Source organism: Nymphaea colorata, chromosome 9 (genome assembly GCF_008831285.2).
Source record: "Nymphaea colorata isolate Beijing-Zhang1983 chromosome 9, ASM883128v2, whole genome shotgun sequence".
NCBI classification, from domain to species: domain Eukaryota; kingdom Viridiplantae; phylum Streptophyta; class Magnoliopsida; order Nymphaeales; family Nymphaeaceae; genus Nymphaea; species Nymphaea colorata.
The window spans coordinates 9,339,862-9,364,644 of NC_045146.1; the positions used below are offsets into that span (position 1 = coordinate 9,339,862).

General features: G+C 37.6%; 1 protein-coding gene across 4 annotated transcripts; it reads left to right on the plus strand.

The window, feature by feature from the left end:
• Positions 1-1,540: 1,540 nt before the first annotated feature.
• LOC116260283 (uncharacterized) lies at positions 1,541-22,584 on the plus strand. 4 transcript variants are annotated; one of them, XM_050079499.1, is made up of 3 exons: positions 1,541-2,040; positions 10,601-10,748; positions 16,024-16,274. In XM_050079499.1, the coding sequence occupies exons 1-3, from the start codon at positions 1,642-1,644 to the stop codon at positions 16,257-16,259; spliced, it is 783 nt and encodes a 260-aa protein (XP_049935456.1). In that variant the 5' UTR covers positions 1,541-1,641; the 3' UTR covers positions 16,260-16,274. The 4 variants fall into 4 exon arrangements, with proteins under 4 accessions (XP_049935456.1, XP_031494354.1, XP_049935457.1 ...); XM_031638494.2 differs by lacking the exons at positions 10,601-10,748; positions 16,024-16,274 and adding exons at positions 13,953-13,993; positions 21,952-22,090 and having other exon boundaries at positions 1,554-2,040; XM_050079500.1 differs by lacking the exon at positions 10,601-10,748 and adding an exon at positions 13,953-13,993 and having other exon boundaries at positions 1,559-2,040; positions 16,024-16,042.
• The last annotated feature ends 2,199 nt before the right edge of the window (positions 22,585-24,783 follow it).

The following is a 24,783-nucleotide window of genomic DNA, read 5'->3' on the forward strand; positions in this document are numbered from 1 at the left end:
CACTCATTGAACCTAGATTTCTAATAAAAAAATGTAACATATATCCTTCATTGCACTTTGGAATATGTGCCACCAGCAAAGGCTGTGATGTGCATTTGACCATATGTGATATGACACTTGCAATAATATTGTCTCTATTTGTTGACGCTATGGGTGTGTGGACCTCATTCATTATCTCACTAAACCATGGAAATAACCATACAAAACTATATATCATCTGTTCATATAAGAAACCGTTGCCAAATATGCAGTTTTGTGCATGATGATTGATGCTCACAAATAGTACAAAGGGCCATTAGTAAGTGTTGATCTTCACTGTGGTGCTGAAGACAAGAATATCACTGAAGTAGTCGTAATTTAGCCTTGAAAAGCATGTTTGTTATGTATCCATCCTCATCCAATTAAAGCGTAGTATAAAACTTGTGGTCAATGCTTGGCTTCTTCTGTAGATAGTTTACAGTGGCATGTAGTTCATCATTCTCCATAACAGTCCCTCTCCTTTGTTGAAGGTGATTCTTTTTTAAATGTGTGAAAGATATATTCTTGTGTCCATCATCTAACTTGATAATGTAGTTGTAAATCAATCTTATAACAATACTAGCACCAGACGCTAACTCTCTGAATGTTGCATGAGTACGCATTACCTTTTTATGTGACCTCAGCATGAGGGCAATCAGAGGCAGAGCCAAGGGGTGGTTACGATCGACAATGAAAGATCTACTATAAAATCTGCCATTTGGAAGCCTCCTGACCACCATATTTGCAAGGCATCCACTCTCGAAGTTCTCCTATCAATTTGATTGGGTTTACTGTGCTTCATGAACCCTTTTTTGAATATACATATGTCTTTCTTAAACTAATCCAATTCCAATTTTTTTCTTGCCCCTACTTCCTCATGCTAAATCTAAAGGTAAGTGCATAGTCGTTGTAATATACAAAGACATCTTTGTTCTCACCAAATTCTATTCCTACACATGGAGTATCAAACTCATAACGGCATTGTTCCTACATGCATGTATCCATTGGAACATGCTCCTTAGGTCTGTGCTCATGGCACTCTCTCTTGTGCGTAGATGAACTAACTTGTACATAATGTCATTTACATACATTGCATTTTTGTTTCTAGAAAGTCTTGCCGGCGAGCAGCTGATTTGATATTTGTATTGAACAGAAGTCCGGTTAAAACCTTCTTCATCGAGTAGGAAAACCGAAGTAGTTGTTTTACAAACAAGAATTTGCTGAAATAGTAGCGGTAGGTACAGAAAGCACTCGAGGGCACATTAGGAAGCCACTTTTTATTTGAGAAGTAGGTGAACGGGCTTCTGGAATGCCCTTATATATTTTGTTCCAGCTTAAAGGGCGTTTACAAAATTGCGAACCTTTTATCTATACTTCCCAGATGCTACCTTCTTGTTGATGTCAAAATCTTCGACTTATTATTGCACCCAAAGGACTACCTATCCATCGGCGTCCCCTTCCAAATCTTGTCTCCGCCTTGGATAAACACCCACCTTACAATGCTATACCCTCGTCAACCACAAAATTGAAATCAGAGAGAAATAAAAAAAAAAAAAAAAAAATTAAAAGGCCGCGCTTGAATTTCGAGTAAAACGGAAATTCCGACACCCGTCTTTACCTGCGATGGCATCCATTGCTAGCCCTTCCCCTGCTCACCTCCTTTCTCCCTTCCTTCCCCTTCCGTCTCTTTCCTGGACCAGCCCTTCCGTCATCCCTCCGACCCTAGCTCTCGCCCGTTCGCTCGCCGTCAGGATATCAGGCCGCTCTGTGGAGTCCCCGCATGGGGTCCATTTTGGGCATTCCAAGTGGAGAATTGCATATCGAACGGTGGAGGACAGCGACCTTGAAGGCGAGGGGAAAGATTTTATCTTCGACCAGGCGGTCTTTTTGTTCAACTCCGGCGATTACTATGCCTGCCACGACGTTCTGGAAGCTATCTGGAACGATGCGCAGGAGCCCATCCGAACTATCATCCATGGGATTCTTCAGTGTGCCGTCGGATTCCACCATCTGTTTAACCAGGTTCTCTGTCTCTTTCTCTGTGAATTGAGAACTCCAAAATATTACTAATTACCAGGGGAGAAGGCAAACAAGAGCTAAATCCAGATGTTGAACGAAAGTAAATCCGAATAGAACCCTGTGCAATGTGACTGCGGGTTTATAGTCGTTCCTGTGACGCTTAATAAAAGGCCATTCGTCTACTAATTTCTGTATGGAATGACAAACATTTTGTGAAGAACACCTTGTATCTGAAGAAAGGCAGTTTATTCTTTAAACGTGGTAGGGAACAGCGGGGATTAGTTGACCACAGTTGTTGATTTCCCATAGAACTTCAGATTGAACAAAGAGGGGAACCATGTGAGTGTTTCAGGAATAGGAATTATTGGGGTTATTATCGTATACTGAAAGGAAGTGTAAGATTTTAGGTCAGAAGCTATGGAATCAGTAGAATCCTGGGGATAATTGGAGTAAATTAAGAAATTAAAATCTGTACCATTGTACCCAGTTTTTAAGGTGCAATGTATGTTTTTTTGTTTCCTGGAAACCGGGGTACATAATTGAAGAATATGTCCTGACACAAGAACGCGATGATTATAATCACAAAATTCCTAGTTTTCTCATCCAATCACTCTAGAGGGCCAATTTCATTCGAGAATTTGTATCTTGATCATATGATAAAAAATGGAGTCTCGTTAAGCGTTACCTACATGGATGTTTTTGTGGATTTCAGAGATGAGTCCTATATTTCATTCAATACTGGCTAAAGAAATTTTGATGGTTAGAAGCAAATTATGCCCTGGTTCTCCATCTCATCCTCCAGCAAGTAACTGGTATCTATCTGTAAAAATAACTAAAGGAAAATCAGTAATCATGGCATCGTTGACATGGAGTTGAATAGCTCTTTTTTGCTACTGTATTATTTTCGGTGTCAGTCAAGCATCAGTGGCACATGCCATCTAGTTAGCTTTAAAGCAGTAGTATGGGCTGTGTGACTTGATACAGCTATAGGTGAAACAAACGTATGGGTTTCTGAAAAAAGGAATGCAGGGCGGGGAGAGTCTAAATCTCATATATAAATGCATACACACGTTTATATATATATATAAACGTGCTCCCAAATAATATGGTTCTAGTTTTGTTTATGTTTTTCTTGCGCACACCTTGAGGACAAGGTGTTTGTAAAAGAGAGAGAGAGAAGGTGGGGGGATTGACCGATTGATAGACGTAGGGTTGCTTAAGGAAATTTGTGAAAAGTTAGCAATTAAGGTATAAATAATTAAGAGGTGGGTCCGGTCTTATGCCTATGCATGGCGATCCTATTAATCACCCTATACATATATAAATATGTAGGTTGGCGTGATGCCCAAGGAGCTACAATTAATGAGAAGTTAATGCCCTGGGGACATTACCCTAAGGGAGTTGAGAGTTACAAGGTAGCATTAAAACTCATTTATGTCGTTTCCACCATTGAGAGAAGAAAGGTAGCCGACTGCTACAAAAATGTCTTTAAGATTCCTTGGAAACCAATTATTTGTTCATTCTATAATAGCTACTTAGCTGAAAGATTTATGAGAATGGAAATGGAACCACCTGAAGTATAGTTAGATATTCTTTCTTTCTCAATATTGATTGAATATCTAGAGGATAAGATTATGAAATTGAGAAGGAAGAAAAGAAAAATAAACATTATGATTTACACATCTCTCAATATATATACCTATGTAGTACACAAAAATATGTAGATGTATATGTTTAAGTTTGTATTCTCAGAATCAAAAGCTGGAGAATGAGCTGAATAGATTATGATATGATCTAAGAAAATATATATACAAATATAACATGTATGTATGGGCAAAAATGTGAATATAATAAGTACAGATACTTGCATATAACGAGGCTGATAAATGATCTTAGCAGAGTTTGGTTGTTCCATCATATGCATTCTATGATGTCTGTCCCTAGTTTCTTTGGGGATGGACAAGTAGTCATACTAGTTTATCATGGGAATTGTGGACAAGGTCAGGTTCAATGGGAATCACTAGAATATGTTTGGTCATGGCAAATCCTATATTTGATACATAACAAACACTAACTACGTCTTATCCAATGACACGTGAGTACAAGCTGAGTCTGGTGGTTGGTTTTGTCCTGGGAGGTAGTGGTGTGGCATGAGCTCATTGTGGTTGTCCACTCCTTCATTTGCATTGGACTGCCCATAGGGTATTGGGCGGCACAAGGGTCCAAGATTTTGTTTATGTTAGTGGTTGGAGAGCGACCCTCAATCTTGATGCTTAAAGGGGTCAATCTACTACTTCGAGTGATGCAGGTGGTGTGACCCTATTGCTACAGTGGCAATTTGAGATATCTCAGGAAGCTTCATTGCAGGTTACCCTCGATCTACGTAGATCGCTTGGTAAAATTATGTTTTATTTTGCTTGTGTATTGTGCCCATAAAGTTTTCTATTGATGTTGGTCATGATGACCATGGGTAGTTGCCATTTGAATTGTTGGTGTGACTTTGTAACACATGATGGGTCTTGTATACTTCATTTGTGATTGTAAGTCGTACCCCTAGGGTGCGGCATCAAACATGCAGCTCATGAGCAGTAACCATGAGTTGTATATTGATTTTGTTTTGACATACTGGTACATCTACTTTGATTAACCATATTCCATCTATGGTTGGATATCGCCATACTCAGAGCAATCTAACCCTCTCTCTTCTCTCTTTGTAAATAGCTCTTGATTGATTGATGGCTTTTGGATAAACTCTCTCAGCTTTGCAATAGATTGGCATTGGCGATCTAGGCACCGAGTCAAGTCTAGGGTTCTTGTGGATGTCTTATTGATTGAGTTTATGTTTGTCTTATCGTCTCGACTCTAAATGAGTCCTTGAAAGCAATGTTGTAAAAGCCGTATCGGTCGGGCTTTAAGATACGCCGTATCGTAACGTATCGTAACCGTATTCGTAAATTTTTTAAAAAAATTATTAATAAATCAGAAAAAAATTAAAAAAAATCGTAAAATTCATAAAAAAATCATAAAAAATTAAAAATAATAAATTGTTCATAGAAAACATGTTTGAGATAATGATAGACTTATTATTGCTATAAACTTACGCGTTCATCATTCATAAAAATCAAAATTCATAACAATATCATTCAACAAAGCATAAGGCCATAAGCCATAAAGTTATAAAGTCATAAAACATTCAATCAAGTGTTCAACAACCATAGGTTCATAACTCTTAAGTTTTTTATACATATAAAATGAAAGCACTCTTGACTTGACTCCCATTCATGATTCATCATTCATAATCTTCATCATCTTCATCTTCTTCTTCATCTTCATCGTCAAGAATTGGAAGATCTTCACCAACATATTCAGCACCAGCACCAGCAGTAGCAGACTCTCCTTCATTAACAAAGCCTTCTGTTGCTTCAGCTTCAAGGTTGAAGCATTCAAGATCTTCATCATCAAATATTGTAGCTGGTTCTTCCTCAATCCATGGCTCTAGATTGTCAAAATTTTCCAAGCTGATAGGATCGAACTGAGATGTGTGCTTCCCTGCTAATGATTTTTCTAATTTTCTACATTAAATAAGAGAAAACTTGTTAGTATATAATTTCATATATTGTACAAAAAATGTAAACATTAATTAAGCTATATGCCTATATTACCTTTGTTTCAACCTCATATTATATCGAACAAAGACAAGGTCATTCAACCTTTTATGTTTGAGTCTATTCTTTTTTTTGCTATGGATATGTTGGAACACACTCCAGTTCCTTTCGCATCCACTAGCACTGCATGTCTGGCTGAGGACTTTGACTGCAAAACGTGCTAGGTTTGGACAATCAAACCCATACATATTCCACCACAAATCTAAACAAAAATATAACAAATCAATGTGAAAGTTTTAAAAGAATCAAATGTAACAAATGCAAAGTAAATTAAAAATTTCTATGTATTTACCATTTACCTGGACACATCGTTGTCCTGGCTCGAACGGCGGCAGGTAGTCCCATGTTCCGAAAACAACTATCATATAGATCCAACTCATTGTGCACAACATCTTGTTCTGTAGAATCTTCCACTAATACATTAATACAATCTAACAAACCATGCATGACTTCTCTGTCCTTCTTACATGTAAGAGAAAATCTAATTGCAGGATTTAGATAATAAGCTGCTGCATGAAGAGGTTGATGAAGCTGTCCAGTCCACCTTTTATCTATAATCTTTCATATGGGCATATATAACTTTTTCTTTTCCTTTAAGTTGTCTCGAATTGCCTCTTTTGCTTTGTCCATAGCCTTATATAAGTACCCTATGGAAGGTCTATCCTCGCTGTCAGCCAACCTGAGAACCTTAACTAATGGAACACAATCCTTCAATAGTTTCACACATGATTCCCAAAATACGTTATTGAATATAATATCCACAACTAAAGAAGCATTTCTTTTATGAGCATGTGGATATGCAGCTCATTCTTCACTAGCAAACATCTGCCTCAAAGGAGTTCTTTGTTTCACCACACTCTGCACAGTCAATACATTTGTAGCAAATTTAGTTTGTGCAGGTCGTATTAATTCAACTCCTTTTGTAAATTTTCTCATCAAACTCAATACATATGCATGATTATAGATAAATTTTGTTACCTCTTGACATTGGTCAATGGCTGATTTCATATCATGCATCTCATTAAGATCTTGAAGCATTAGATTAACACAATGAGTGACACATGGACTCCAATAAAATGTTCTATACTTTTGAAATAACAAATCTCATGCAGTTCTATAATTTGCAGCATTATCTGTAATAAACTGTACAATGTTTTCTGGTCCAACTTCTTGTACGACATTATCAAAAACATTGAACAAAATCTCAGCAGTCTTAGGAACATCAGACAAGTCAAGAGATTTCAAGAACATTGTACCTTTAGGGTAATAAACAAGAAAATTTACAAGTGTTATTGACATTGTATCAATCCATCCATCTGACATAATGGAGCAACCTGTTTCTTTCCAACATAATTTCAACTCATCGCAATGCTCAGGCACTTCTTTGACCGTATCCTGAAGAATTTTGCTCCTCAACTGATGATATGATGACATTTTGAATCCGGGGCCTATAGAACAATTGCATATGCCATGGCTTGGAATTGAAAAGAATTAGCTGCATTAAATGGAATACATACATCATAAAACCATTTTCCTACCTGCTTTTGTGCATGATATAGCATATCTTTAGATGTCATAGCAATACGAATCTGCGGCTGACCACCTGAGCTTGTATATGAAGGGAAAAAACTCTTAATAGAGCCAACACTAGACCTACCAATAGGAACTCTACCACTAGGTGGTCGCATACTACGCCTGGCCCTAATATCTGTTGTGCATCTTCTCTTCTCTTCCTTCATACATAATCCCTTTTTCCTCTACGATCTCTACCTCTTGAGGTCTCCAAATCTGTTCTTAGACCGCTATCGTCTTCATCATCACATTCATAAGCTTCTTCATCTTCCAAAGGCACATTATAGCCTACATCTGCATCTTCAATTTCTTTTTGTATTCTCTTTTGACGTAAAGCATGAAACATATCTAAACATTGTTGACGCACAAATGGAGGCAAAGGTTTGTTTGGTCCTCCAACACATTGAGACACATCTTTGGAGGTCCCTGCCAAATGGTGTTTCATTCTAATAATCCCTTCTGAAAATGTATTCCCACAGAAGCCACATTTGAGTTTCAAGCGGTTATTCTCCTTCACCCTTTCGCACCATTGCCATGTAGGATCCATATCTTCAAAAAAAAAAAAACGAAATCCTATGGTAAACTTAATGAAAAACACTCAAAGTCTTCCAATCTACGATTATACGGTAAAAAATTAAGAATACATGGTAAGAACATGATACCAATGATAATATCAATAATACTACTGATAATATCATTAATACCACCGATAGTAATCAAGAAAAAAATAGTGATGATCAAGTCGAAAATGGTGATCAAAGAGGAAAAGGAAATGGTGATCAAGCCAAAAAGAAAAAGGGTGATCAAGCCAAAAATGGTGATCAAAGAGGAAAAGGAAATGGTGATCAAGTAGAAGAACATGAAATGGCCTTGATACGTTACTCGCAACAATCAGATTTTCATCGTGATATAATCAAAGGGTCGATGCGGGCTCAAAGACGTAAAACAGTCACTTGGGAAATGTTTCAAACAGATGTACACTCCCCCCTTTTTTTTGACAGAATAGACAAAACACCTTTGTTTTCTTTTGATATCTCAAGGATGATGAACCTCATTTTTAGGAATTGGATGGAGGAAAAAAGCCCAAAAATACATGCCCAGGTTTCTTTGGGGTCCCAATTTTCATACCTTACGAAGAAGAAATGTCTGAAATGAAGAAAACCCCTTTCCTTCCCACAAAAATCAAGCACCCACGCGCAAATCGACCCCTTAATCTTCGATTTGACGATGAGAATCAAGTTTTTCACGGTGAAAATGAACGTGTGCCCTCCCTCACGGCACTATCCAAGCGTTAGAAATGAAGAACGGAAGAAAAATTTCAAAAAGAAGCCGAATAAGTAAGTCTCGGGCCCCTTTTTGCGTTTTTAACCCGTATCGTACGATACGAGGTGTATCGCCCCGTATCGTACGATACGGGCCCTGTATCGCACGATACGTGCGATACAGGGCCGATACACCCCTTTTTACGATACGGGGGGTGTATCATACCGTTTTTTTCAAACGAGACGATACGTATTGTACGATACGGGGTCGTATCGTACGATACGTACAACATTGCTTGAAAGTTTGAACCCGATTTTTTTCACATATTTTGGTTGTTGTGCATTTTCATTACTCAAGTTATGATTTTGTTCTAATATTTAAATGTTTATTTCTACTGGTGTTGAAAAAAAGAAAAAATTGGGTCAAAACTTGAGTCATGACAATTTGGGGATTAAGCTTTGCATCGATTTCTTATCTGCTCGTGTTAGATCTAATGTCCATTTGTCTATTTATTGGTATGTTTGCCCTGAGTCGTGGCCAACATGACAATGTATCTGGCCATCAATTAGCATAAAAACCATGTCGAATTGGTGGCCCCCAACTCATCTCATGTCCTCTGACCACAGCTCCTTGAAAGGACTTTTCATTGGCTGAGTATTAGTTAAAGGACGGGCCGACAAACCATCAGTTCCTTTTGCCTATGTACCTCATAAGGTCCTTCCTATCGATCAAAGTTAGATTTAGCATATTGTTTATGAATTCACAGGATTTTGTGTCTTGAAAAAAATCATTCGTCCAAAACTTTAAAAGTCTTTGAGTCATAAAATCTTATCTAACCATCCAAAAGAACCGACCAAAGAATACATTTTCTTATCAATTACTAACATGGCCATCAAATCACTAGTGCAATGAGAAATTTGAAATGAAGTATAGAAAAGGTTAGTCTAAGCAATGTAATTGCAGAGAAGGTGAGGAAAACTATGTTGTTGGTGATACTTCATGCATAGCTACAATGCACAAATATAAAAGGAAACCGATGTGTTTGTGATTCTGAAGTTTTGATACCTATCCATGTTCCAAATGCTCTTAAGCACAAGGAATTTACTGTCAAAATTGTTTCAAAGAGCATGGAAGAGTATTAGTTCACTTTGGCTGTTCGTTTATCTGTCTAAAGTGATTGTCCATCATTAAAATGGATGGAAAGGGCACCTAGAAACCATTCTGTTTGCCAAATCTCATCTTTCTTGCAAGTTGGTAAAGGAGAGAACAAGTTGACATTGGATTTCAGAGATGGAAAATGGTAAACATGTGGACATCAGTCATCCTCCACCAATTGAAAACTGTTGAGACTAGGATTTGTTATCATTCTTTTGTACATGTCTGTTCCCTTATGTGATCAATTTTTATTTGTTACTCAGATTAGATACTACTTTAGACAATGTTAAAGTTTACCTTATTCTTGCAATTTTTTATCTCATTAAGAATTTGTTTCCAGTTGCTTTGATCCTGACATTAATATAGTTTTTTCTTTTTTTTTTCAAATTATCTATGTAGAATCCATCTTTGTTTGTCATAAAGAATGTTACGTGGAAACAGATAGTTGCCGAGGGCCGAGACATCAAAGATGAACAGAGTGCTAGAATGCTAGTTGGCAATAGGGAAGGAAGCTGGTGCCACTGGACAGGTCTCTAGGATGCTAGTTTTGCTTCAAATGATCACTGAACAATGTTTCAATTTCTCAAATGGGGACACGTAGCAGATTAGAGGGAGAGGGAGGGAGACAATGCTGTAAGGGAGAGACCTTGCCACTGAAAGTGTCCCCCAAAGAACCGTTCCATGGGACGAATGCTCATGCCTTTTATACCCCGCTATCCTCGCATCCCACTAGTTCCATCTATATCATGTCTAACGTTTCTGTCATACTTGGGAAAAGTGGAGTGCCCTATCCATTCCCCCTGCAGGAACTTGAATTCAAACAGCCTCTAATAGAAAGTTCATTCATGTTTACTTGTCCTTCATCTCATTCTGAATTGTTCTCTAACTTGCAGTTTTAAAGTTTTCAGAACCATAGGGGAGCTATGATGGAGCTTGGAGAGGGCTTATGTAAGCTTCAAAAAATGAACTTCAGTAATGGACCATTTTATCAATTTGAGCAAGAGATTTCTGAAGTTCAAAATTTCATATATAAGACTCAGTTAGAACTAGCTACTTGTAAGTTGATCTTGTTTCCTTTCTTATAAGCATATATTTTTTATAACTTGACGTAATGACGTTCTCTTCCTCTAGTGGAAATTATAAATTGCACTAGATTTATGCATTTCACATGCATACAATTGAAAACATTATTATGAATATCATTTTTAGGTTTTTATCGGCAAAGCTTTTTTTCTAGCGTTGTAAGAAAGTTTATTTTTCTCAAGAAGATCTCAGGTATTCAAAAATTTTAATATATATAAGAACAACAAGAAAAAATGAAATATGAGTTTTTACTAGTTTTCTTAGAAGAACGTTGTTTAAAATTTAAAATACCCTCTCACACAGATGCACTTATGGAATCAAGATGAGGCACAAATACAAGGGACAAAATTTTCACAAAACAAGACATGGGAGACATACAAGTGTATGTGTTTATATATATAGGAAAATTAAAATCAGTTTGCAACCTGTATGGTCAAATGGTTATTTTTTTATTTTGTGTTACTAAAAACCATCGCAAAAGGTGCAGTCTGTTACTAAAAACCATGGCCAAGCAACTAGCCATCGTAAATGCACCTTTTGTGACAGTTTTAACAATACAAAATAAAAAAAATAAACCATCTAGGTAGCTGGCTGATTTCAATTCCTCTCTCTCCTTATATATATATATATATATATATATATATATATATATTAAAATATGAAATTATGAGTTTTTTTACTAGTTTTCTTAAAAGAACACTAATAAAATTTAAAATACTATGTCACATAGATGCAGTGATGGAATCAGTATAAGGTACAAATGCAAGTCAAGGGACAAAAGTTTTTGCAAAACAAGACTTGGGAGGGAAATTTCAAAAGGAAAAAACATGGGAGACTCTTGTCCAATTCCTTTCGCTATGTTCCTTATTTTCCTCATGATTTGTGATCGACTTCTGCTCCCACTTTGGTATACCGTTCCAATTTTCTTGGACAACCTTTTTCGAGACATTAAATAACTCAAACTTTCTGACTTAGAAAATTCAGGTTACTCCTTTTCATAGAGCCATGGTCTCCTTCATCACTTGAACGGAAGCACTCCAACCCACAAAGTTTTTTGCATGTGATGAGAAAAATGACAAAGGAGACAGTTCAATAGTGTACATCTAACACCTCACCATTTCAACTAGGAGATGAAGGATGATGGTTGTCTACATTACCTCATCCATTCACATGAGGTTCTCGTGGCAACCCAAGTGACTGTTCGACCCTGCCACTTTTGAAATTAGAGGAGGTTGGTTCAAACTTATCCATAGGTTAAAAGGCTAGGATCCTGTTTCTCAAAAGAGAGTTTCAGCTGCTTACAAATACACCATGCCCATGTGGAATATTTAAAGACGATGAAGATGATCACTTACTGGTTTGCAGTGTTGGATGCATGATCAACGATAGTCATTTGGTGCAATAGGTTTTGAGTGGGTTAGGAGCAAAGTGCAACATGATTGTCACTTCTTATGTCTTGTTCTTCCTGCTTGTGAAGAATTGAAGTTTAAGGCTTAAGCTATTACGAGATGAGATGTCAGTGAAGGCTTTACTGAAAGCTTTCTTCTTTAGCCAGATCTTCAAGATGCTCTTGTTATAGGTACTTCTTACGACTGAGGACAAGGTGGCTATGGTAATTGTGGGAGAGGCAACCAGGGCATGGACACAGTAAGGGGCCATGGCTTCCTTCCGATTCCCAATATTCTGCCAAATCTTCAATAATAAGGATATCAAAGGAGGTCAAGGATTTGTTGCTATCTACCATTGCAGGATTGAACTTGTAATAAATGATCACAACAAATGGTTTGTTGACTCTGGTGCTTTGATTCATGCGACAAGTGATGAAACTTACTTCCCTTGCTTACTCTGGCAGACTGGCATGAGTTGTATCATTACTTTAGATGGTACTCATCACCCTATCACTCATACAGGAAAATTCATCATTCTTATAACCTATGTAACACGGGTACGCCCCCAAAGGGTGTGTACCCATCCGGTACCGGTACGGGCCTGGGTACGGCCCCGGTACGCGTTGACCGTACCGGGTACGGTCAACGTACCGGGACCGTATCCGTCCAAAATTGGACACGGTCAACATTGACCGGGTCCAATTTTGTCCATTTTTTTTATACGTTTAACTGATTTTAACGTTAAAAAATATTTTGACGTTAAAAGAAAAAGGTAAAAAGAAACCGAAACCTTCGACTCCTTACCTCTCGTCTCTCTCCGGCAACATTTACCTCTCCGGCAACGAAGCAGCGGCGACGACTGCGGCTTCGGCAGCGGCGACGACAGGGGCGAAGACAGGAGGTGACTGAAGTTTTTTACATTTTTTGTTTTCATTTTAATTGGCCCCTGCCTTCGCCGCCGGCGACGGGTTTTGTGTGCTGTTCGCCTGAAAGTGAAAACCCATCACCCCTCCCTCTGGCTCGCCCTTTCTCTACGGTTTCAAATCTCGCTCTCTGTGTTTCAAATCTGTGAATACGAACCAAGATGTTGAATCGTAGGCCTCGACGTCCCTAAATCTTTGATGACCAACCACCAATCCGAGAGGGTTTCAAATCCCTTTCAAATGTAATAGATGCCTCCTTTTCATTCTTCAATCTTCACTGTCTTAGAATATGAGGCCTTTTCATTCTTCACTGTCGTAGAATATTGTTGAATGTGGATTGCATTTGCCGGCAAGGTATTGTTGAATGTCGATTCTGGATTGCATTTGCCGGCAGGGCATCGAATGAGTGCTGCACTCATGCCGATGTTTGTTTTCGACCATGATTTATGTGTTTTGGACCATGATTTATGTGTTTTCGACCATGATTTATGTTTGTGTGTTATTTTGTTTGCATTTTTTTGATATATATGTGTGACTGAAATGTGAATATGTTATTCTGTTTGAAATTTTTTGATATATATATATATACATATATATATATATATATATATATATATATATATATATATATATATATATGTGTGTGTGTGTGTGTGTGTGTGTGTACGGCCGTACCCCCGTATGCAAGTTTTTTGAAAATGGTCTGTACCCGTACCCGTACCCATGTGACATAGCTTATAACTTGTTATGATTTCAAACTCTACAATGTCCTCCATTTACCCAATATCACATAAAATATTGTTTCTATTTCCAAATTTATTGACGATATTTGTGCTTTAATTCAATTTGCTCCTATTTCTGTGCAGGTCCAGGACCTGCACATGAAGAGGACATTAGTTGAATGTAGGTGAGAGAAGGCAACCTTTACGTGTTTCCTAAGGATCCTCACTGTTCCCATGCTTTGAAACTCAGTCATGTATCTCCAACCTTGTCCAAGTATGTTCTTAGTGTCTCTGCATGTGTTTCTTCTACTATTTGAAACTGTTATCTGTGTCATTTTGGAACTTATTTCTTTAAGAAGCTTATCTCCAATGAACTCATTCCTCAAGCTAGTTTTCATGATGATTTGAGAAAAAAAAAATATAGTTGTCATGTATGCAAAACTCTATGTAAGTTCTTTTCATTCATCTAATAAAAGAACTTCACAACCTTTCAAATAGTGTGTGTTCTGATGTATGGGGACCAGCCTGCTCTTTCTCTGGTTCTGAAACTTAATATTATCGCATTTTTGTTGATAATTATTCTCATGGTTCCTGAATATATTTTATGAAAAGTAGATTCAGAGTTCCTTATGGTTAAAAATTAAAATTTTATCCATTCAACTTTTCTAGTCAAACAGAGGTGTGAGTTGACATTCAGTGATTTTTATACATTATTGAATAAGGGTATGCTGTCCAGATACATTTGAACAAGATGGAACTGTTGAACAAATGCATCGATACATTGTTGGGAGTGTGATGATTATGATGCATGACAACAATATTCCTACTTGCTTGTGGATAAAGACCTTCAATCTACTGTATGCCTTTGCATGTGATGAACAAGTTACTCATGATGGTCTTTGGTGGCCAGTCTCCATGTGTTACACTTTTTGGCACTTGCCTTTTATTATGTTTACATGTTATTGGGACTATTTGCAATGTGCATGTGGATAGATCACTAAGACATAAATTTCAGACAAGGCTTTGAAGTGAAAATTTGGAGGCTATGTTGATGAAGACAACAGATACTGATTCTATGATCTTGTCAGCAAAATAATCAAGGCCTCATGCAATGTCATCTTTCATGAATTGAATTTTGAACATCGAGTTGATGTGCCTCGTGTATCACCTCCAGTGATTGAGGTCTATTATCCATGGTTGGGTGGAGGATTTTTGCCAGCCATAGGAAAAAATGCTCTGTAGCTTGCGTGCAACAACAAGTGCTCGTTGCAAGTGTTGAAAAGTCGCCAGCCATAGGAAAAAATGCTCTGTAGCTTGCGTGCAACAACAAGTGCTCGTTGCAAGTGTTGAAAAGTCTAGTTACTCACAAGGGACTTTAGGAGTTTCCATATCTAGAAGATTCAAATACATTACTTACACTCATCAATCGCGAGAACGTCCATATTTGACAGATCCCCCTCATGATGCCCATCTAGCTTCCACCTCTTCGTAAACATCTCTATCATATGGTCCATTTGTTCCGACCATCCTATTGTTCTATATGCGAGTTGTAATAAATTTTACCAAAATTTTCAGTTGTTCTTGGCTGCAAAGGAGGCATATGAGCCCATTATGCACTATCAAGCTACCTATCTAAGGAAATGGGAGGAAGCCATGAATGATGAAATAGTGGTCCTTCACGAATGTGGAACTTGGGTTGTAGTGCTTTGACCATGTGATAAGAATGTTGTGGGATGCGAATGAGTGTCCAAAATAAAGTATAAGCCAGATGAGAGTGTTGAGCAATACAAGGAATGACATGTTGCGAAAGGGTTTACCCAATAGACATGCATGATTATTACGAGACATTCAGTCTTGTAGTTAGGATGAGGACTTTTGAGTTATTCGCCCTTGCTTTTCTGGAGTTTGTTGTACCCCAAAACTACACAAGGTAGGGCCCTTGGTCCCAAATTTTTGCTTATTACAACTACAAGCACAAGGAGAATAGGAACCAAAACTCAAAATTAATTTTTTCGAGATAGGGTCTATTCAAAAGAGGATCGCAAAACTTAGGTAAGCATCCTTAAGTTATCTCTTTGTTTTTTAGTGGTCGAAACCCATTCATTGGAGAGGTCCTCTGCAGGTAGTTTTTCTTTGTGCAAAACACAACTGATTTTGTTTGTTTCTTTCTCTCGAGAGGTGCCAAATTATGCTCTCTTTTTGCACTCTTGGTTAGGTAGTGCAACGATGAAGTTGATGAGGGCGAGGACCAAAGTGAGGATGGGCATGCTGGCACCTCTATCCCCAACCCTTCGAACAGGAAAGATTCTCTCTATGGTGGACAATTTATTTTGGTTGACAATACTATGGATAAGATTTTTATTGGATAGACTTATCGTTACAATTCAGGAGAAATTGGTAGGTAGGAGACTCTTATGTGCTAGGTCCATCAAGGATCATATCGAACGTTGAATTTTCCAAGATGGATGGTTGAGAAAAATTGAAAGAGAAAAGTTGTTCATTAATGTTAAATGACTAAGATACCCTATTTCTTTTCCTCCTTGTTTTTTTTTTCTGCCATCCATCTTGGAAAGGTCAATATCCAAAATGATTCCTTATGATTCTAGTATCTAAGGGACTCACATTTACCACAATTTCACATGATTTAGAAGCCATCAAATGCTAATTATGTTGTGCCATGAGAATTGTGTACTGATCACATGCTAGGATCAGAAAAGCATTAGTGGTGATCATCTCATATAATCGCTTTTCTCTGCAATCCTATGCATTAGCTGAATTAGCTAGCTCAATCATGGCTTGAACTCATTTCCAGCTTAAACCAAGCTCGAGTTCACTAGTTCAAGCTCCACTTGGCTAAGCTTGATTTGAGAGCTTGGCTGAGCTGAGTATAAAAGAAGATTTTTTGTTTTAATTGCAAGTGTCAACAAGAGGGCTTAAACTAAAGACTTACCTTGAAAGGACAACATAGATACCTGTGCACCGGTACTGTTTGATGTGATAACATTGTGAAAACCTTCTATGTTTGTGCTTTAAATTGTCCAGCTTTATCTATATGCTTTGTGTTAAAATCCAGCACATTCTCACGATGTTCAAAGTCCTTGTAATATGTGAAGTCTCTTAGGATTCTACGTTCTTGTAGAATGTGTTGAGGTAGTTAATGTCATTGTAATATGTGAAGAGTCTCTTAAGATTCTACGTTCTTGTAGAATGTGTTGAGGTATTTAATGTCATTGTACTATGTGAAGAGTCTCCTAGGATTCTATGATTGGAGACTCTTCGAGTTCTGAAATTGAAATTATAAATAGGGCCTGGGCAGACCATCCTGGTCACGGCTTCTTCTCCTCAGCTTCTCTTGTTTTCATTCTCTCTCTCTCTATCTTCCTGCGTGAGTGCTGTTTTCTGGTTTCAGATATTGGTGCTAGATTTCTATCATGGTATCAGAGCACCAGTTTATGTTATCTCTACCTAACAAAATGCCCAAACATGTCTGATCTCCTCTCATTATGGTAGAAATTGCATTATAACAGGTGATGGAAAATCTCATCCCATTACACATATTGGAAATGCACATATTCCATTGTCATCTTCCTCTCTATCATTGTCTAATGTTGTTCTTGCTCTCAATATCAAAAAGAACATCATATCCATTTCTAAACTCATTGATGATACAAACTCTTCTGTTGAATTCACACCTTCTTCTGTCTATGTCAAGGACCTCCAAATGAAGAAAATGTTCGCTAAAGGGGAGCATCAAGGGAATATGTATGTCCTCAAGGAATGTCTACCTAAGGATTCGTCCACCTTTGGTATAGGATTGAAGACATTTTCTCTTTCTCATAATGCGTCACCAGCTCCAAGTTCTTGCCATTTCCAATCAAAAGTAAGGGGCTCTAACCAATTTTTGGAGCATGATCTATGGCATAATCGGTTGGGACACTGTGGCCAACATTTTATTGAAAAACTTGTCACAGATAGTCTCATTCTAAGATCAAGTTTACCTCTTACTCCAAGTGTCAAAAAATGTTCAAGTTGTGAACTTTGTAAGAGTCATGTTTTACCTTTCCATAATATAAATCAAAGGGCTTCCAAACCTTTTGAAATTATTTTTTCTGATGTTTGGGGGCCAACCCCTATTGATTCCATGTCTGGTTCACGATATTATGTCTTATTCATTGACTCTTACTCACGTTTCACATGGATTTACTTCATGAAACACAAATCAGAAGTACTCTACATATTTCAGAACTTCTATGCCATGATTCAAACCAAATTTTCATACAATGTGGTGCATTTTCAATGTGATGGTGAGAGAAAATATTCCTCACTTGATTTTATTGAATTTCTACGTGAAAAAGGGATAACTAGACAAATCTTCTGCCCTTATACACCACAACAAAATGGTGTAGTTGAGCAAAAACATCGACATATAGTTGAAAGCGCCATGAGCATGATGCATGATACCAATGTGTCCATTTCCTTATGGACTGAAGCCTTCCATACAGCTGTATACATAATAAATTGTTTGCCTATGGCACTCTTGATGTCTAAATCGCCATATTTCACACTCTTAGGAAAACAACCTTATTATAAGAAACTGAAGGTTTTTGGCTGTGTATGCTATGTTCACATTGATGCTGCCTTGAGGAACAAGTTTCAAGACAAAGCTATTCAATGTATATTCGTTGGATATGCTGATGAATATAAAGGTTTTCGATGCTATGACCCAACAACTAAACACATCAAGACTTCAAGAAATGTTATTTTTGATGAACATAGTTTTGATGATACTAATGAAATGCCTATGACTCAATCTTATGATCCCTGGACCAGTACACAGTTATTCAATGCAGATCCTGTTTCAGAAAATGATGTGTCTCAGGGTGAAGATCAAGAGAGATTAATACAGTCGTCGGATGTGGCCCAAAGTGAAAATCAAGAGAGTCCAACACAATCATCAAGCCATCACGAAAGCAATAATGAAGAACAGAGCAACAATTCACATCGGTTTTCGGGTCTCACCTATAGTCGACGACTAAGGGACAGAGTTGCTCACAATGAAGAAGACAACATGCCCCACCTTAGAAGATCCCAACGCATTCACCATCCTATTCACAGGTGGGTTAGTTATGATTCTTTATCACTTGACTTTCAGTTATTCATGGCAAAAGTTGGCAAGGAAGAAGAACTTACTTCATTTGATCAAGCATCTAAATCACATTATTGGAGAAAGGCTATGAGAGAAGAAATAGATGCCTTTCATGAATGTGGAACATGGGAGATCGTTCCAAGACCACACGGAAAGAACATAGTGGGCTCCAAGTGGGTATACAAAATCAAATACAAACCTGACGGCAGCATAGAAAGACACAAAGCAAGGTTAGTAGCAAAAGGGTTTACTCAACAGTTTGGGCATGATTATGATGAGACGTTCAGTCCAGTAATCAAAATGGGAACCATTCGCATAATTATATCCCTTGCTATTAAATATGGGTGAAAGCTAAATCAATTAGACGTTAAGAATGCCTTCCTTCATGGTGACTTGAATGAAGAAGTTTTCATGGAGCAACCTCTTGGTTTTGTTGAAAAGGACTCTAGCGAATAGGTTTGCAAACTAAAAAAATCTCTGTATGGACTTAAGCAAGCATCGCGGTCATGGTTTGATAGTTTTTCAAACAAAATTAGGGAATACGGATTTTGAAACAGTCCTCTCGACCATTCCCTTTCATTTTCAATAAAGAAAATGTTATTACCCTCCTCCTTATATATGTTGACAACATCATCACTACAGGGAGCTCAGAAAAACACTTTGATGAGATAAAGGGTTTGTTAATGAGAAACTTTAAGATGAAAGACCTTGGAAGCCTGCGATATTTTCTTGGGGTTGAAATTGATAGGCAAGGAGATCATCTTACCTTGACACAACAAAAATATACTCTTGACCTATTGGACAGAACATGCATGAAAGATTGTAAGCTTGCTGAAACACTGATTGTTTTGAACCAAAGGATGAGTATAAATGATAGGGAAACATATGAAGACCCCACCAAATATCGTAGCATTGTTGGTGTCTTGCAATATTTAACATTTACCAGACCTGATATTACCTATGCGGTATCAAGTGTCTCAATTTATGCATGCACCAAGGGACATACATATGAATGCAGTTAAAAGGATACTAAGGTATCTCAAGGGAACTGTTGGAGATGGATTAGTGTATTGTAAAAGTGGAAATGAAGCTGCTGATCATGAATTAATCACATATACTTACGCTGATTGGGCTGGAGATCCAGACGAAAGAAGATCTATCTCTGGTTTTTGCATCTTTATAGGAAAAAATTTGGTATCTTGGAGTAGTAGAAAATAAAAAGCAGTTGCAAGATCAAGCACAGAAGCTGAATACAGATGTATGGCTGCAGGGACGGCAGAAGTGACTTGGATTCGACACTTGCTAGAAGATATAGGAGAAAAAATTAAAAGTTCAGTACTAATGTGTGACAACCAAAGCGCCATCAACATTGCTTTCAATCCTATACAACATGGCCAAACAAAACACATTGAAATTGACCAGCATTTTATCAGGCAGAAGGTGGAGAATAAGGAGATAGAACCAGTCTTTGTTGGAACTAATGAACAAGCTGCTGACATATTTACTAAAGGATTAACAAAGTATCGATTCTGGTTTTTGAAGAGCAAGCTGTTCATGGTTCAAAACCATGCACAGCTTGAGGGAGGGTGTTAAAATGCAGCACATTCTCACGATGTTCAAAGTCCTTGTAATATGTTAAGTCTCTTAGGATTCTACATTCTTGTAGAATGTGTTGAGGTAGTTAATGTCATTGTAATATGTGAAGAGTCTCTTAGAATTCTACGTTTTTGTAGAATGTGTTGAAGTATTTAATGTTATTGTACTATGTGAAGAGTCTCCTAGGATTCTAGGATTGGAGACTCTTCGAATTCTGAAATTGAAATTATCAATAGGGCCTAGGCAGACCATCCTGGTCATGGCTTCTTCTCCTCAACTTCTTCTTGTTTTCATTCTCTCCCTCTCTATCTTCCTGCGTGAGTTCTGTTTTTTGGTTTCAGATATTGGTGCTAGATTTCTATCACTTTGTGTGCATCCCTGAATGTTTTTGTGCACCCACATGGTACTTTTTGCTTGGATGAACCTTTACTGAGCAGATGATTAGCAAAGTCACAGTGGTACATGGGGGAGGCTCACGTACCTGTAGTGGCATGCCGATACGGGGGTACGACTGGGTATATTTGGTTCGGTTCCAGGGTGGAACCGATCCAAACCACGAAAAAACATTGTCTTAGTTTTTTTTTTTTTATGAGATTATATGTAGGAACCATGAGAGGAACATTGTCTTAATGATGTAGTGATATCAATTTTGTCTTTTGGAATTAAAAATATATAATTATCATTGTACTGCCGTACCAAGATTGGTGAAAACGCTATACCTATACCCATATCAGCACCCATGCCCGTACCTATGTGACATAGATGATTAGGATTGAGACGTGAATTGTTATAAAGTACAATTAGATAATAGGTATAATGGTTTTCTGTTGCCATGGACTTGATGCTGACTGCAATAAATGGCTGTTTTATGTGCTTATTGGTTCCAAACTGAACCGTTTGTTCGCAGCTTTGGACCATGAGAACCAGTGTCCAAAATAGGCTATTTCTCTAGTACAATTTGGTCATTTTGCCATCAGGAAACCTAGTTTTTTTGTTTCAAAGACAAAAGGCATTCCACATCTTGGTCTTTTGTTTATTTATATTTTAAAGTTGTTATGCTCCGTTGGTGCTAAAATTATGTGCTCATGCTTAGCTTTTCAATCATTTTTTTCAATGATATGATACTTGCTCTTGGAAGGCCTCGATTCTGCTGAAATTTGCATTCTAAAAGCACGTTAACTGCCCTCTTACCTTCCAAGTATCACTAGTTTCACTTGTTTGAATGTGAATGGTTCTGATTGGCAGTACTAATTTTGGACAATGACTAGGCTCATGCTTGTCAGGTGTAAAATCTAAAACCTAGATAGTTCTATCAAGTTATGACTAGTTAGCTACTTCCCTTTTGAAGTGACCATTTAATGTTTTTGAATTGCTTCCTTTTCTTTTCTCATTTTTCTACAGGTATGGACGATTCCTCCTTGACAATGGATGATTTAAAGAGATCTTACCAACCGCTGGGCAGCTTTGGCACAAGGCCAGAACTGTATGTTCTAGAAGGCAATGCTGATGGCACCTTCTACATAAGTTTTGATCCCAAGGGATTATACATCTCAAGCACGCCTTCTCGTGTGAAGGTGCCCATTCTCAAAGCAACAAAAGCACATTTAATTGCATGGGAATGTGAATGATTTGTGTCATTTGGTCCCACCACAATTCAACATGTTAAGTTGTCATTCCCTTCAGATGAACATGCCAGACGATGGGGTTTTGCTGATGCTTGCTTCTCTATCTGTATTGTGACTTTAGTGTACAATCTGGTGAACAATGGTTGCTTTCCATCTATTAGGTAGAAAAATCATGTGATGGAAGCTTACATAAAACAATTAAGTTGAATGTGCTGAGAATGAGCTCTAGGCTAACTATTCCATGACTTCAAATGTATCCAAGTGGGAAACACAAATTATTTCATGTTATAGGGCCTAAAAGAGCCATCATAAGTTTATAACATGAACTGCCCTATAAACACTCAAACGTTTCCAATTTTCTATTTTCTTATTTTAATTCCATTCTAACTATTTTTAAATCATTTTTCAATTTTTTTTCTGGTCATTTTCCGAATGCTTCTGTTTTGAATATATGTTAGTCCTTTACTCAAAAGTAGCCTCAGCAGACCCTGTCCCCCTCTTATATAGGTTAGTGTCACCGTGGATCTATAACTTGTCAAACCACTAGGTGATACCTATGTCATTTTACCTTTTTGTCCTTTATTCTTATGAAACCTCAGAAATCAACCAATTAAAGAAAACTCGACCTCAATCAGGATTATTTTGGGTTCATCTTTTGAGGTTTGGTAAATCATATTTGAGTCCTCACGTAGCACCGTTCCAGTAGAAATATCTTGAAGGAGACTTGGAGAAGCTGAGAGGGAGACGTCTTCTTCTCACACACAGTTCATCCCTAGAGATTGCATAGGCATACATTGACCCTTACAAGCCGTGTATTAATCCCCACAATAACACAAAATTACATACCATACCATTAGTAACAAATTAATGACTTGTGAGGTAAGTTCGCACAAACAAGATGTATTTGGATCTAGGTTCATATCCAAGCCCATTTGGATCACACTTCCTAACACCATCCCTCAAATTGTATGTGGTCTTTTGCACAACTTACCTTTGAGAAACCAGAATTGGTGACTGGTCAGACCCTTGTAAGTAGATCAACAACTTGATTATCCATTTGAAAATGACAGTTCAATTTCCTTATTATCAACCTGTTACCGAATAAAATGCTGGTCAATCTCAATATGTTTAGTCCTATTGTGAAAAATAAGACTAAAGCCTACGTTATTGGCACTTTAGCCCTCACATAGTAGGGAAGATCGAATTATTAATTCTCTTAATTCACACAATAAATTCTTCACCCAAGTAGCTTTGGCTGTCTTGGCTGCCATAGATATGTATTATGCTTTCGTGCTAGACCGAGCTATGGCCTTCTGTTTTTATAATTCCAAAATGCAATTTTTTTTTTCAATAGAAACACAATAATCCGATATTGATATTCTCTCGTCAGGATGTCCAGCCAGTCTGTATCAGCATAAACAACAGTTTATGTCCTTTGTAAGAGTAATGATCATTGTGATAGCCATGTCCTATTGTTCCCTATAAATATTTCAAAATTTGTTTCACAACATTCATGTGGCTGTCCTTGAAGGGATACATACGATCATGGTATAACCCTCCTTGTATATTTTTGTTGTGCTAATGTTGAGCTATTTTGTCGTCTATCGACTTTCATTCCTAGAAATATCGTAGTTCCCCTAAATCTTTCATATTGAAACTCCATTAGTATAATTCTCACTTTGCAAATGTGACTATCATGATTTTCAATGACAGTAATATTGTCAACATATATGAGTGGCAAACTGAAAATGTCCTTGTCTCAATAAATAAATAGAGAATGATCAAGGGAAATCTTACAGAAGCCACATCTTTAGACTTCTTGGGGAAAACTATCATTTTGTAGGGCCCTGTTTAGCATAGCCCGACAGTTGTTCCTTGTATACTTCTTCTTTCAAATCTTCATATATGAAGACATATTTACATCTAGTTGATTAAGTCTCCAACCATGCTCAACTACCAACGATATGATAATGTGGGTTGTACCTTTTTTAGCCACTGAACTAAAAGTCTTATCATAGTCTTGTCCAAACTGATGCATGAAGTCTTTGGCAACCAATATGGCTTTTTTCAATGCTCCCATTTGGTTTATATTTGACTTTGTAAACTCACTTGGAGCCCACTACATTCTTCCTTTGAGGTCTCGTACAACTTCTCAAGTTCTACACTCATATAGGGCTTCCATCTTTCAGTCATATATAGTTGAAAATCCAAGGAAAAGTTTTCGTTGCTGACCCGTCGATTGACTATGTCATCTCATTGTATTGATTTCTTCAAGCACAAACTAAATCTAAAAATTGTTGAGGAGCAGCTTGTTCTATGTCGAAGTTATCACTAGGTTTGGATTGTTTTGTGGATGGTTCATTGTTGGATTGAACACTTCCCGCATGTGCACTGACAAGAGAACATGAATATGTATAGGATAGAGCTGCCCTAGACAAAGGCGCTGAACTTAACCAAGGATCATAGGCTGCACTGCAAGTGGACATGAAGATGTATAGGATGAAGCTGCCCTAGAGAAAAGTTCTGAACATAACCAAGGATCATAGGTTTCATCCTGCAAGGAGGCTAAATCAACAAACCCACATTCGTTGTCAAAGTTGTTTTTATC